Source organism: Physeter macrocephalus, chromosome 14 (genome assembly GCF_002837175.3).
Source record: "Physeter macrocephalus isolate SW-GA chromosome 14, ASM283717v5, whole genome shotgun sequence".
NCBI classification, from domain to species: domain Eukaryota; kingdom Metazoa; phylum Chordata; class Mammalia; order Artiodactyla; family Physeteridae; genus Physeter; species Physeter macrocephalus.
The window spans coordinates 199,289-211,047 of NC_041227.1; the positions used below are offsets into that span (position 1 = coordinate 199,289).

Here is an 11,759-nt window from a genome sequence, read left to right on the forward strand (position 1 = left end):
GGCCACCCTAAGCGACGGTGGGGACGGAGGCGCCGCGCTCCTGCGCGCGGGGCGGTGGGGAGTGGGCGCGTGGGGCGCGGAGCCGGCCGAGCGCGGGGCGGAGCGCGCCGGGCGGGGCGGGCCGGGCCGGCGTCTGCCCGCGCGAGGAAGTCCCGGCCCCGCGCTTTGGGGAAGTGAGGCCGAGGCGCCTGCGCACTGAAGCCTGCGCCCGCTCCCCGACGATTCGGCCGGACCTCGGAGCGCGCGGGCCGGCGGCTGCGGCGCGAGTGGCTCGGGAGCGCGGCCGGTGAGTGCGCGCGCGCGGCGCCGAGGACCGCGGCCCTGCCCCTCCGGCCAGGGCCCGGGGGCCGTGCGGGGCGGGAGCCTCGGAAACCGGCGCCGGAATCCGCGCCCCAAGGACTCAGCCGCGGGGTCCACGTGGACCCTGGGCCGCGGCGGGACTGGAGCCCGTCCCCGCGCGTGGGGGAGGGGCCGTTGCAACCGGGTTCCCCTTTTCTGCAGCTCAAAGCCTGGGGAAGTGATTGCTCAAAGCGGGGTGGGGGGGGCCGGAAGGACCCAGGTTTCCGCGTCTCCCGTCCCCCCCCTCAGCCTGTGGGGAGGGGCCGAGGCGGGACACCCGGTTGGCCCCCGCCCCCACCCTGTTGGATCTGGCAGCCACTCATCCCTGCCAGTCGCAGGGGAGGCGCTGCGCCCCCGGCCCGAGCCGATCGGGGGCTCCTGGCGCCAGCCTCGCTCCAGAGCGCGCGGGAGGACCTCCTGCCGTCTGATTTGAGTCCTGCTGCAGCACACGCCCCTCCGGCAGCCAGGGCGGGGCCCCGAGCGAACCTGGCCCCTCCCGCCCCTGCCTCGCCTTTGGGTCGCTGGTGAGTGGGGCGCATGGCGAGTTCCTTGAGATTGGGGTGGGGGCGTCAGAGGCTGGAGGAAGGGGCAGACTTCTCCAGGCCAAACCCTACCATGAGAGAGAGGGAGAGAGAAGTGGGTTGCCCCCACCATTGTAGAGGTGGGCAGTGGCGAGGGTCACCAGGTCTAGGAAGACCTGGCCTGCCTTGGAGGAGCCAGGCTGGGACTTCCCTACGGGGGAGGGGGCGGCGCAGCAGACAGGAAAGGTGCTGAGGAGGATGAGAAGAAGGGAATGGAGCCCCTCTGTCAACCCGCCTCCCAAAGGTTATGGCATTTTTTTCCTGGGATTGTCACATTTTCTTATTCTTTTTTTGGACTGGGCGGGCTCGGGGACGTTCTTTTTCCTTCTGTGGAGCAGAGCCGCAGCCGCTCCCGAGGGAGCCTCTGTCCCCAGAGGCCAAACTTGCTGCCTGTCCAGCTTCTCCTATCCCAGACTTCGGGGCCAAAGCCTGGAGGGGCTGGGGAAGGGGAGGGAGCCCCCTCCCACGTGCCCGAATGAGGGGCGGGAACCCCGGTTCAGACCCTGTACCCCCACCAAGAAAGAGAGCAGGTGCCCCAGGGGCACAGGTGGCCCCAGGCAGCCTGAGGAGGGTGCATGGAGCCAGGCCCAGGGATGGGTGACCAGGTGCGGGGCCTACAACCAGGACAGAAGGGACGGCCTCTCCCCCTGCCCCAACCCCCGCCCCAGACTTGGCCCCAGCACCTGGGCCCTGCATCCTCAGGTAGGTCCCCTCGTCCAAGTCAGAGCTGAGTTGGAGAAGGCAGCCTAGAGGGGGTACAGCCTTCAGGGTGCTGGGGGGGGGTGGGGGGTGGGGCCCTGCCCCCACTCACAGTGGGTAGGGGTGCAGAGGAGGAAGAGCGGCTCTGCCTGGGGAAGTCACAGCCCGTCTGGGGTACAGCTACCAGACCTCAGAGGTTGCCACACCCCTTCCTTTCCCTAGAAACTTGACCCCTGAGGGTAGGCATGCTGTCGGGCTGCTTCTTCCCCATCTGTTTGCTGGAAGCCAGTGGGATCCAGTTTGAGGGTCCCCCCCAGCGATCTCAGGGGAAGCCAGGCAGGTGCCCGAGTGGCCAAGGCCCCGTGGGACCCTACACCTGGCCCCCAGATTTGGGTCAAGGCCGAGGCCTCCGCATGCCCAGGCTCTGGAGGCAGGGGTGCCCCAGGTGTGCATATCCCGGCCTGTCACCTCTGAGCGCAGCACCCGGTCAGTGGCTGGGAGGCAGGAGCTGCCTAGCCTGGTGACTGCCCCGGGGCCTGTCCCAGAGCGTCCACTTTCCTCTCCTGCCATCGGACACCCCACGAGGCCAACGCGGACCAAACAGACATTAAAAGGCCGAGAGCTGAGGGATGGGGGGCAGCAGGGAGGATGATCATTTAATGAGAAAATAAACTGAAACCAAGTCCTGAGCATCTCTCGGCGGGGTTTCAGGAAGGTCCGCGCGGCAGACGTGCCAGGGGGCGTCCCCGGCCCCGGGGGTGGGGCGGGGCGCCTCGCCTGGGCCGAGGTGGGCGCAGGCCGAGGTAGAGGTTGGGAGGCAGGTGGGGAGGCGTTCAAAACTGCCTCCTGGACCCTGATTGGCCGCCCCCGCGGCTCGGGTCCGCGGGTTCCCCGCGGGGGCCGCTCACCCGGATGGGGCTCCGGCGCCCCCCGCGCGCCCGCACCGTGGAAGGTGCGCCCCGACGCCGAGCGGAAGGGACCCCGCGGCTCCGACCCGCCCGGGAGCAGGACGCACCCCCTCCCCCGCCGCCGCCCGGCGCGCCCGCCCTGCCCTGCGGCGAGGCCTGGGGCCGCAGCGGTTTCCGCAGCCTGGCGGGGGGAGGGGAAGGGAGGCCGGGAGACCCTGGGCGCGGGAAGGTGCCAGCCGAGAGTTCGGGTGCCGGGCCAGTGACCGGGCCGAGAAGGTGGCGGTCCCTGGCGGCTCTCGGCCCTCCTCACCGGTGCCTGCTGCACTTCCCGTACCCTCAGGACGTCCCGCCCCAGCCCCAAGTCCTACTCAGGTCCTCCTTGTCGCAGGCCTGGTCTCCCGCCCCTGCTGAGTCCCGAGGAGCAGGTGGGGAGCCTCCCCGGGGCTGATCCGGACTCCTCGTGGGGAGCAACCCTCACCACCTCCCACCAGCCGAGGAGAACCTGGGATGGGGGGTCTAAATGGCTGAGCGCCGCCCCTGTGCACCGCCCTTACAGCCCCAGACTCTGGGGGCCCCCAGCCCCCTTGGGAGGGGCCAGGAGCCGGAAACCGAGAAAGAGGAACCCTGGCTTCCGGCTTCCCAGGGAGCGAGCAGATGGGGGTGTCCCCGAGCCTCCTGTGGAGATCTTGTCTGGGGTCCCCTCCTTCCTGACCCCACATCCCCTCACAGCCACGGTGTAGACTGGAGTGGGGGGTCAGGGCCTGGGCAGAGCGGTCTGGAGGTGGGAGGCCCGGCAGGGGGCGGGGGGACACCCCGGGGGGAGGGAGAGACTCGGGACCTCTCCAGGGGGCGGGCCCCGCCGGGGTCAGGTCCTGCCTGAGAGTCCGGCCTCTCTCCTCAGAGCCCCAGGCTGCGGTGAGGGTCCCGGAGCAGGCACCACGGAGCCCCGGCAACCTCTTCCACCCACCCATGCCCACCCCGCCTGAGGCTGAGAAGCAGGTGGGCCGCCTCCGCCGCTGACTCTGTCCCTCGGGGGCTGGGGGCACGACCAGGAGTTGGGAGACCCTTGGACACCTGAGAGGCCAGAAGGGTCATGCCCGCCCCTCCGGGTGCAAGCACGGCCCCCAGCAGGCGGGCGGGGGGCGGGGGGGGGGGGAGCAGGTGGCTCCGAGGGGTTCTGCCTGGAGGCTGACGGGCCCGTCCTCCCCCAGCACACAGGGCCAGAGGAGGGGGAGCAGCCTCCCTCCATGTCCAGCCATGATGCGGCCCCCCCGGCCCCCCACAGGCGAAACCCCTGCTGCTTGTGCTGGTGCTGCTGTTGCAGCTGCTCCTGGTACGTGGGCCCGGGGGGTGCACCGTGTGCCCGGCGGGGAGGGGGGCGCTGAGCAGACCTGGGCTGCAGGACCCCACCCCTCAGCCCCTCGGGGCGCCTTTGAGGCATCACCCACCGCCCTCGCCCGGGGGCCTGCTGACCGGCGGCCAGTGCCCAGGCCCCTCTGTGTGTGTGATTTTCATGGCTGGTGTGCCGAGGTTGTGTCCACACGCGGGCGCCTAGCCGGCACGTGCACGTGCGTGTGTCTACCGTAAGCCGGCCAGGCTGGCCCCGGGGACCTACGGCAGAACAAAAGCAGGGCCTACAGATCGTGTCAGGCGGAGGAGCTTTAGGCAGGGAGCTAGCCGGCCCTGGGACAGTGCGGGGGTGGACATGGGGCCTCCAGGGGGGATGTGGTTTCCAGGCACGTAGGGAACCTGTTGGGGTTTTTGTGCCTTGCAGAGGCCTGGCCCTTTTCGGGCTTCCATCCCTCGGCTGTTGAGTGGACAGCGCTGAGGGGACCCAAAGGGGGGATCAGCTGACCAGTGAGCAACTGAGGCCTGAAACGGGAGCGGGACCGCCTGGGGGTAGAGACACGAGGCCGTGAATTGTTAGGGCTCGCTGAGCATTTGGCCGTGGGGGCCCAGCGAGGAGTCTAGCGTCTGGCGGGCGGGGGTAGGGTGGGAGCTGAGTTCTGTCTGGACCTTTGAGTTTGAGGTGTCTGTTAGCTATCTCGGTGACCCTGGGGAGAGGTCCAGCTGAAGGCGTGGACTGGGGAGACGGCACCGATGCTGTGCCAGGAACGGAGGAGAGAAGCAGGACCCCGAGGGAGAGTCAGGGGCCAGACACACGGGCTGGGGGCTTTCTCCACATCAGTCGGAGTCTCTGGGAGAAAGCAGTGGGGGGCGAGGTCAGGCCAGGGAGGGGGAGGTACCCGAGGGGCCTGTGAAGCCGCAAAGGCAAGAAAACGGGCCCAGGGCTGGACCGGAGTCTGGGAAAGGAGCACAGCCACCCTGCAGGGGGTTCACAAGTGTGCCGAGAGCCCCTAGGCCTCGTGCCCATACAGACACGTGTCGGTGTCACTGCGTGGCCGGCGTCCTGCGCGCACACGCGTGCCGCGGAGGGCAGTGCCACCTTCCCCTCTGCCGGCAGGAACGAGGAGCGGCGGCGAGCGTGGCGGGCCTCCCGAGAGAGCAGGCTGCAGCCCCTCCCCAGCTGCGAAGCCTGGTGAGTCTTGGCCGGGGTCTGCGCGGTGTGGGAGGGTGGGGGCGGGGCCTGGCGCGGCCGGTGGCGGATACCCGGATGCCCATGCCCGCAGTGCCGCGCCGAGCCCTGAGGAGGTGCGGAGCTGGGCGCAGTCCTTCGACAAGCTGATGCACAGCCCAGCGGGCCGCAGCGTGTTCCGGGAGTTCCTGCGCACCGAGTACAGCGAGGAGAACATGCTCTTCTGGCTGGCCTGCGAGGAGCTCAAGGCCGAGGCCAACCAGCACGTGGTGGACGAGAAGGCGCGGCTCATCTACGAGGACTACGTGTCCATCTTGTCCCCCAAGGAGGTGCGCCGCGCGGGGCCCGGGGTGGGGGGCGGGGCCGCCTCCGGGCCCCTGACCGCGGCCCCTGTCCCGCAGGTGAGCCTGGACTCCCGGGTACGGGAGGGCATCAACAAGAAGATGCAGGAGCCGTCGGCGCACACGTTTGACGACGCGCAGCTGCAGATTTACACGCTGATGCACCGAGACTCCTACCCCCGTTTCCTCAGCTCCCCCGCCTACCGCGCCCTGCTGCTCCGGGGGCGCTCCACGTCCTCCAGCGAAGCCTAGGCTGCCCACCGCGGCCGCCTGGACGCAGGATCCCTCCCGCGGCAGAGACTCCTTGCACAAGAGCGCTTCACGTGGGGGGCACACCCGCCGGGCCCAGCGCCCCGGGCGGTCCCAGGCAGGAGCTCCAGGTGCAGGGCAGGCCGGAAGCCCCCCTCCCCACCCAGAGGACCCAGCGCCCCAGGATCCGGATGAGAGGCAGGCGTGAGGGCCTCTGGGCCTAGGCGGCCCCTCCAGCACCACCACCCCCACTGAGCACTTCCTGCTGGGGTTCCCACCTGGTGAAAGGAGGCGCCCTCCCGGAAAGCATCCTGGACCCACAAAGCTCACAAGGTCCTCCTCCCCGGGCCCTTGGGGGCCCTGAGAAATGCCTTTGGTGGAGAACAGAACCTCTGTACTGTCTAGTTTTGTGACAAGAGGAGACCTCCAACTGGTGCCATCTGCACCCCGGGATCAGACCGAGGACCTCAGAGCCAGGCTCAAGGCAGCAGGACCCGGATTCTCTTTTATATGTTCATTGAGTTTAAACCAGGAAACATGGCACTGTGTGTTTTATCAAAACAACAAAAAAAAAAGTTTTCATATTTAACTCCACTCCTCTTCCCCCCAAAATAGAATCTTATTATTGAAGATATTTTTAAAGTAAAAGCCTCTCCCCTCTGTCCACATTTGCGGGGGGGGATTAGAGAAGTTGTCCAGGAGCCCCAGCAGGGGAGCAGCCACGCTCAGTGAAGGGACCCTGTGCTCTGCTCCAACCCCACCCCTCAGAGCAACAGCCTCAGCAGGCAGCTCTGCTCAGCCCTCCCCGTGCGAGGGCGCCCCCAAGGCACCTGGCCACCAAGGGTGGCAGTGCAACAAGAGGCACTGGCCAGGTCCTGGGCAGGCAGGGTCCCTGGCTGGGGCTGGCCGGCTGGGGCAGGACACTTATGGGGGAGACCTCCCCGGGACCCTGGGTGCCAGGCAGCCACCTGTACTGTCTCACGGGCCCCACAAGGCACACGCTTGCCACCCTGCTCCCTGCGTTTCTGCTTGGTAAAGCGATTCAACGCTGCAACCGGGGCGCAGAGGGTCTGCTCAGGGGTCCACCCCCATCCACACTGCTTCCACGAGCGGTGGGGCATCCTGAAGGGTTGCAGGCAGGCACGGCCGTGGGGCCCAGACTTGGCCTCCCGCCCATAATCCCTGGACCCTGAGCTGCGGTGCCTGGAGAGGTCGTGAGACCCCGGCTCCTCTGTGCGCCCACGGCCCTCCCCGCCTGATCCTCACGCTATGCGTGCCCAGGCCTGCCCCTCCCACGGGCACGCTCGGGCCCCTCTGAGAGCCAGGGGGCTCTTCCCTCCAGTGCTGTCCCACCAGGCCAAGCCTCAGCGTCACCCGACCCCAGGGAGGTGGGCTGTCCCCGCAGCGGCAGGGGTCGGGGGGATCAAACCAGAGACGAGGGGATGGAGGACCCACCCAGCTTGAAGCCCAAGCCTGTGCATGGCCCACCAGGACCAAGGGCTAGGGAAAAAACAGTGGCAAAAAGAAACATTTAATAACTGGGGGGAAAGAGGGAGAAAGGTGCACTGCAGGGTTGGGGGCAGGGTGTGCTGCCTTCTGAGGAAGGCCGGACGGGCAAAGGGCAGGTCTCCAGAGAAGCTGTATCTGTTGGCAGAGGATGGGGAAAGGGCGACGGCCAGCACTGGCCGTGGCCCGAGGCTGCAGGCACACATGCACAGGGCTCAGCAGAACTGCAAGAAACAGGTGAGAGGCGTCCATCCAGCCATGTGGCCTGCAGGACCCCAAAGGGCAGGAGGCAGGGCTGGGGTCTCCATCCACCATCTCCAAAGCTCCCAGGAGGCTGGCTGGCATGACCATCCCCCCATTCACGCCACAGACCCCACAAAGGCTGGAGACGCCCGCCTCCAGAGAACAGGGCCGGGGATGCATGGCCTGGGCTCACCCACCCACCTTCCAGCGGTTTCCACACTCGTTGCACACGACGAACGTGGTCATAGGCTCATCGGAGCTACGGGTCTGCACCTGTTGGGAGGGCCCAGCCCCAGGGCCTCAGTCACTTGCAGCTGGAGGCCCCAGGGAGCAGGACCTCCCAGGAGTCACAGCCTGGGGAGGCCGCCACCCATGGCCTCGGGCCGCCGGGGCTGAGGCTGCCCTGCAGCCCCCGCCTTGCAGTCGCCCCCACCGCCTGCCTCTCACAGGGCCCCCCGACATCTCTTGGGGCCCGCATCAGCGTCCACCTCCACGACTCTGAGTGTAGTCCTGCCACCACCACCGGGCACCCATCCTCCCACCGGCAGCAACGCAGCGGGGCCGGGCTCCCAAACGTCAGTGCCCCAGAACGAGCGGGCCGGACCCACCGCTGGAGACTGCCTACTGGGGAGCAGGGGTCCTCGGCAAGGGGCGGCCCCAAGGGTGACCGCAGCCCCCGGCCCCATCAGAGACTAGGCCGTCGGACCCCCGGCCCAGCACCGCTCACGCCGCACGTGTCCAGGCGTGAGGGGGATCCAGCCTGCCCAGCAGGGGCGCGGGCGGCTCCGAGGGGGGGCGCGGGCGGCTCCGAGGGGGGGCGCGGGCGGCTCCGAGGGGGGGCGCGGGCGGCTCCGAGGGGGGGCGCGGGCGGCTCCGAGGGGGGGCGCGGGCGGCTCCGAGGGGGGGCGCGGGCGGCTCCGAGGGGGGGCGCGGGCGGCTCCGAGGGGGGGCGCGGGCGGCTCCGAGGGGGGGCGCGGGCGGCTCCGAGGGGGGGCGCGGGCGGCTCCGAGGGGGGGCGCGGGCGGCTCCGAGGGGGGGCGCGGGCGGCTCCGAGGGGGGGCGCGGGCGGCTCCGAGGGGGGGCGCGGCCCCGGGCGGGCTGCCCACGCTCACCTGCGTGTAGGTGCAGTTCTTCTTCCTGCACTTGCCGCAGGTGAACAGGTCGGTCTGCGTGCCGCCCGTGCGCGCCATCTGGTGCTCGCGGATGGCCTCCTTGGTCATGGCCTTGCGAATCTCCTTCAGCTCGTCGCTGGCCATCTCCTGGGGCGAGGGGCGCGTGCTCAGCCCGCGGCCCCCCAGGGGCGAGGCGTGAGGGGGATCCAGCCTGCCCAGCAGGGGCGCGGGCGGCTCCGAGGGGGGGCGCGGGCGGCTCCGAGGGGGGGCGCGGCCCCGGGCGGGCTGCCCACGCTCACCTGCGTGTAGGTGCAGTTCTTCTTCCTGCACTTGCCGCAGGTGAACAGGTCGGTCTGCGTGCCGCCCGTGCGCGCCATCTGGTGCTCGCGGATGGCCTCCTTGGTCATGGCCTTGCGAATCTCCTTCAGCTCGTCGCTGGCCATCTCCTGGGGCGAGGGGCGCGTGCTCAGCCCGCGGCCCCCCAGGGGCGGCCCCCCGCGCCCCCACGGGCTCACCTCCGAGGTCATCACGGCGATCTGCTGGGGCGTGATGGCGCCGCACAGCACGTTGCGCCGCAGGCTGGGGTTCTTGGCGTCCTTGAGGTTGGAGAGGCGGCTCCGCACACGGTTCTTGTACTTCATGTCCGTGTTCCCCACGTCCCGGAAGATGCGTGCGGACGTTTAAGGACCCGTAGGGAGGCCGATGCCCCGCCCTCCACCCCTGCCCCCAGGTCAGCCGGGGCCTCTCGGGGGGGCCGTGTCGGGAGAGCCAGCCACGCCGGGTCGACGACACTGACGCTTTCCCGGCCGAGACCCAGGCCCACCGCAGGCCCGGTCAGACCCCAGAGGGTCTGGGAGGAGCCCCCTGGTCAAGACGAACAAGCCCGCCCGACCGCCCAACCCCCTGGCAAGGGCGCAGGGCAGTGGCCACCAGGGGAGCAGAGCCTGGCTGGCCCCGCGGCTCCGCCAGAGCGCCAGCCCCCGAGCCGCTGCACAAAGGATATATTCCTCGATCTGGGCCGACAAGCGCTCGCAGTCTGCACCGGCAGCCACGTGGTCACCTGCAAGAAGGAGCCCTGACCAGCTGCCCTGCCGGCTCCCCCCACGCCTCAGCCTGCGCAGGATCCAGGCGCCCTGCTCCCCGGAGACCCCCGGCTCCCTGCCCCCAAGGTCAGCAGCACGGGGTTGGAGCCAGGCCTCCGCAGGCAGGCAGGGCCCAGGCCACCTGGGAATGAAGCGTGTGTCAGGAGCCAGGACCCCGAGGTGTGCTGGGTGGCCCCGGCCCAGGCACTCACGGTCCGTCTGCAGGGCAGCGGTAAGCATCTCGCGACACTTGTTGCGCACGGCGTCGCACGTGACCGGCACCGGAGGAAACGTGGTGATCCTGGGTGTCGACGGCGTCCTGGGCAGCTCTGGCCTCTTGCGGCTGGAGAGAGGCCCCGCTCGGGCCACGTGCACCTCCATGAGACGCCGGTCCCCAGAAAAGCCAACGTCACAGCCACGATGCCCCCAGACCCCGTCTGCCCCACCCCGACAGCGGCCCGGAACCCTGCCCGTCTGCAGTCAGGTCCAGCACGTCCATGCGCTCTGGCCGGAGGCAGTGAGGATCGCTGGGGGGGACACACTGCCGGGCAGGATCCCCGCCCTCGGGGAGACCTGGCACACGGGGCCACCCTGCCCAGCGCAAACCACCCGGTCAGCGAGAGGCAGACGGGCCCAGGGATCACCCAGGACCAGGTTCCACTTCGCAGGCAGCCCCGCCCCTTGCGGGGCTGGGCGCCCCCTCCATGCGTGGCCTGTCCACCCACGGCCCTCCTCTCACGCCCCTGCATCTCGTGACCCTGTGACCTCCACAGAAGTCAGTGGAAGCAGGCGGCTTCCTGGAGGAAAAATAACACGTGCAGGTGGGCGGATGAGCCCACGTCTCTGCACAGCCGTGCCGTGAATCCAAAGCTCAGCTTTTCCTCGCCCTTGGCCACTGCTGCCCAGTGGGGTCAAGGGCAAAGCAGCCTCTCAGCCACAGCCCACCCCTGGGGCGGCAGGAGCAGGGAGGCCTCAGTAGCCCCAGAACCTGCACCGTGCCACAGCCTGGGGCATCCCCGGTGAGGGAGGGGCCGGCAGCCAGAGACACCAGGCCAACGGGGGTAGCCAGAGTTAGCCAGCGAGAACCAGACCCTGGACCGGGACCTGGATCCGGGGATGTGAGCAATGGGCCCCCACAGGCCCACTCAGGGTGTGGGTCAGCTCCGTGCAGCCAGGCAGACAGAGCCTCCCCTCAGATGCTTGGGGCTAAAAAGATCCAGAGAAGTCTCTGGAGGAAAAGTGTCCAGCAAGAGGCTGACCCTGGGGAGAGTCCCTTCCGAGGAGCTGCAAGGGCTGATGACCTCGGCACCCCCACCCAGGGCCCCTGGAAATCCGCACCCCGGTCTGCCGAGAAAGTGGGGCCATGGGCAGGGGGTGGTGTCTGCCTTCCAGACGTGCTACCTGGGGTCCTGGGCCTCGGAGGCCTCCTTGGAGGACGATGTGGGCAGAGGCCCGCCCCTCCTCCGCTCCCTGGCTTTGGCGTCTGAAGCATCTACATGTGCCGGGAAAGAAGGGAGGGCTGGCTGGGAGAAGGCAGACCCGGAGGGCAGGGCAGGGCCAGGGAGGGGGGCAGACCACCACCAAGGCACAGCCCCAGCCATCGGACATCGGACCCTGCCTCCAGCCCCCGCTTCCTGCGAACGACTGGGGTCCTCTCTCCCCAGCCAAGGAAGGTCCTGGAAAGTCTCCCTGAGCACAGAAATCCGCGCCCCACCCCCCCCCAGTGACGGCCTTCACGTGCCTTCACGGATGGCACGTTTAGACTTGGACAAAGGCTGGGCACCGCAGGCAGGCCGGGCACGGTCACCCCCCGGCTGGGCCTCGGGCCCCGGAGCGAGCCATCGAGTGAGCCCCAGCCTGCACTGGGGACCTTCCCACAGGACGAGAAGCGCCCCATATGCCACCAGAATAAATACGCTTGTCCAGCACGCAGCCCAACAGCCACGCAGGACTGGAGAGACGCCCAGGACGTGCAGGTCTGTTTCCCAAGGGTTTGGACAGAGCCCAGGAGGGGCTGGGAAGGGAGGGGAACCTCAGGGTCCCGTGGTGGCATCCCAGTCACCCCACCGTCCCTAGAAAGAGGCTGCCCCTGTTCCCTCCGGGCGGCTCCAGAGCCCCCTTCCTCCTCCCCTTAACGCCCCCCTTCCCACCTGCTCCTCCCCC

The 11,759-nt window shown here is 69.3% G+C and overlaps 2 protein-coding genes across 3 annotated transcripts in view; one reads left to right on the plus strand and one right to left on the minus strand.

Moving 5' to 3' along the window:
* Nucleotides 1–270: 270 nt before the first annotated feature.
* Nucleotides 271–6,252, plus strand: RGS19 (regulator of G protein signaling 19). Of its 2 annotated transcripts, none has more exons than XM_024128423.2 (7): nt 271–286; nt 672–863; nt 3,429–3,526; nt 3,739–3,860; nt 4,992–5,066; nt 5,158–5,392; nt 5,465–6,252. In XM_024128423.2, the coding sequence occupies exons 3-7, from the start codon at nt 3,497–3,499 to the stop codon at nt 5,654–5,656; spliced, it is 654 nt and encodes a 217-aa protein (XP_023984191.1). In that variant the 5' UTR covers nt 271–286; nt 672–863; nt 3,429–3,496; the 3' UTR covers nt 5,657–6,252. The 2 variants fall into 2 exon arrangements, with proteins under 2 accessions (XP_023984191.1, XP_054946208.1); XM_055090233.1 differs by lacking the exon at nt 271–286 and adding an exon at nt 2,916–2,952 and having other exon boundaries at nt 527–863.
* Nucleotides 6,253–7,168: 916 nt separating this feature from the next.
* TCEA2 (transcription elongation factor A2) overlaps nt 7,169–11,759 on the minus strand; it is an 8,359-nt gene continuing 3,768 nt past the window's right edge. Inside the window, exons 4-10 of the mRNA XM_024128420.3 lie at nt 10,998–11,088; nt 9,809–9,939; nt 9,518–9,574; nt 9,030–9,184; nt 8,814–8,960; nt 7,604–7,675; nt 7,169–7,383 (exon numbers count right to left, since the gene is read on the minus strand). Of these exons, the coding sequence (XP_023984188.1) occupies nt 7,375–7,383; nt 7,604–7,675; nt 8,814–8,960; nt 9,030–9,184; nt 9,518–9,574; nt 9,809–9,939; nt 10,998–11,088 (662 nt within the window). The 3' untranslated portion in view covers nt 7,169–7,374. The remainder of the gene's footprint in view (nt 7,384–7,603; nt 7,676–8,813; nt 8,961–9,029; nt 9,185–9,517; nt 9,575–9,808; nt 9,940–10,997; nt 11,089–11,759) is intronic.

Bases quoted from the DNA above. Each gene is read 5' to 3' on its own strand.
- RGS19 (XM_024128423.2), top strand. From the start codon at position 3,497: ATGCCCACCCCGCCTGAGGCTGAGAAGCAG. The intron at 5,067-5,157 runs GTGAGTCTTGGC...CCATGCCCGCAG, and splicing joins CTCCCCAGCTGCGAAGCCTG to TGCCGCGCCGAGCCCTGAGG. The intron at 5,393-5,464 runs GTGCGCCGCGCG...CCTGTCCCGCAG, and splicing joins CCATCTTGTCCCCCAAGGAG to GTGAGCCTGGACTCCCGGGT.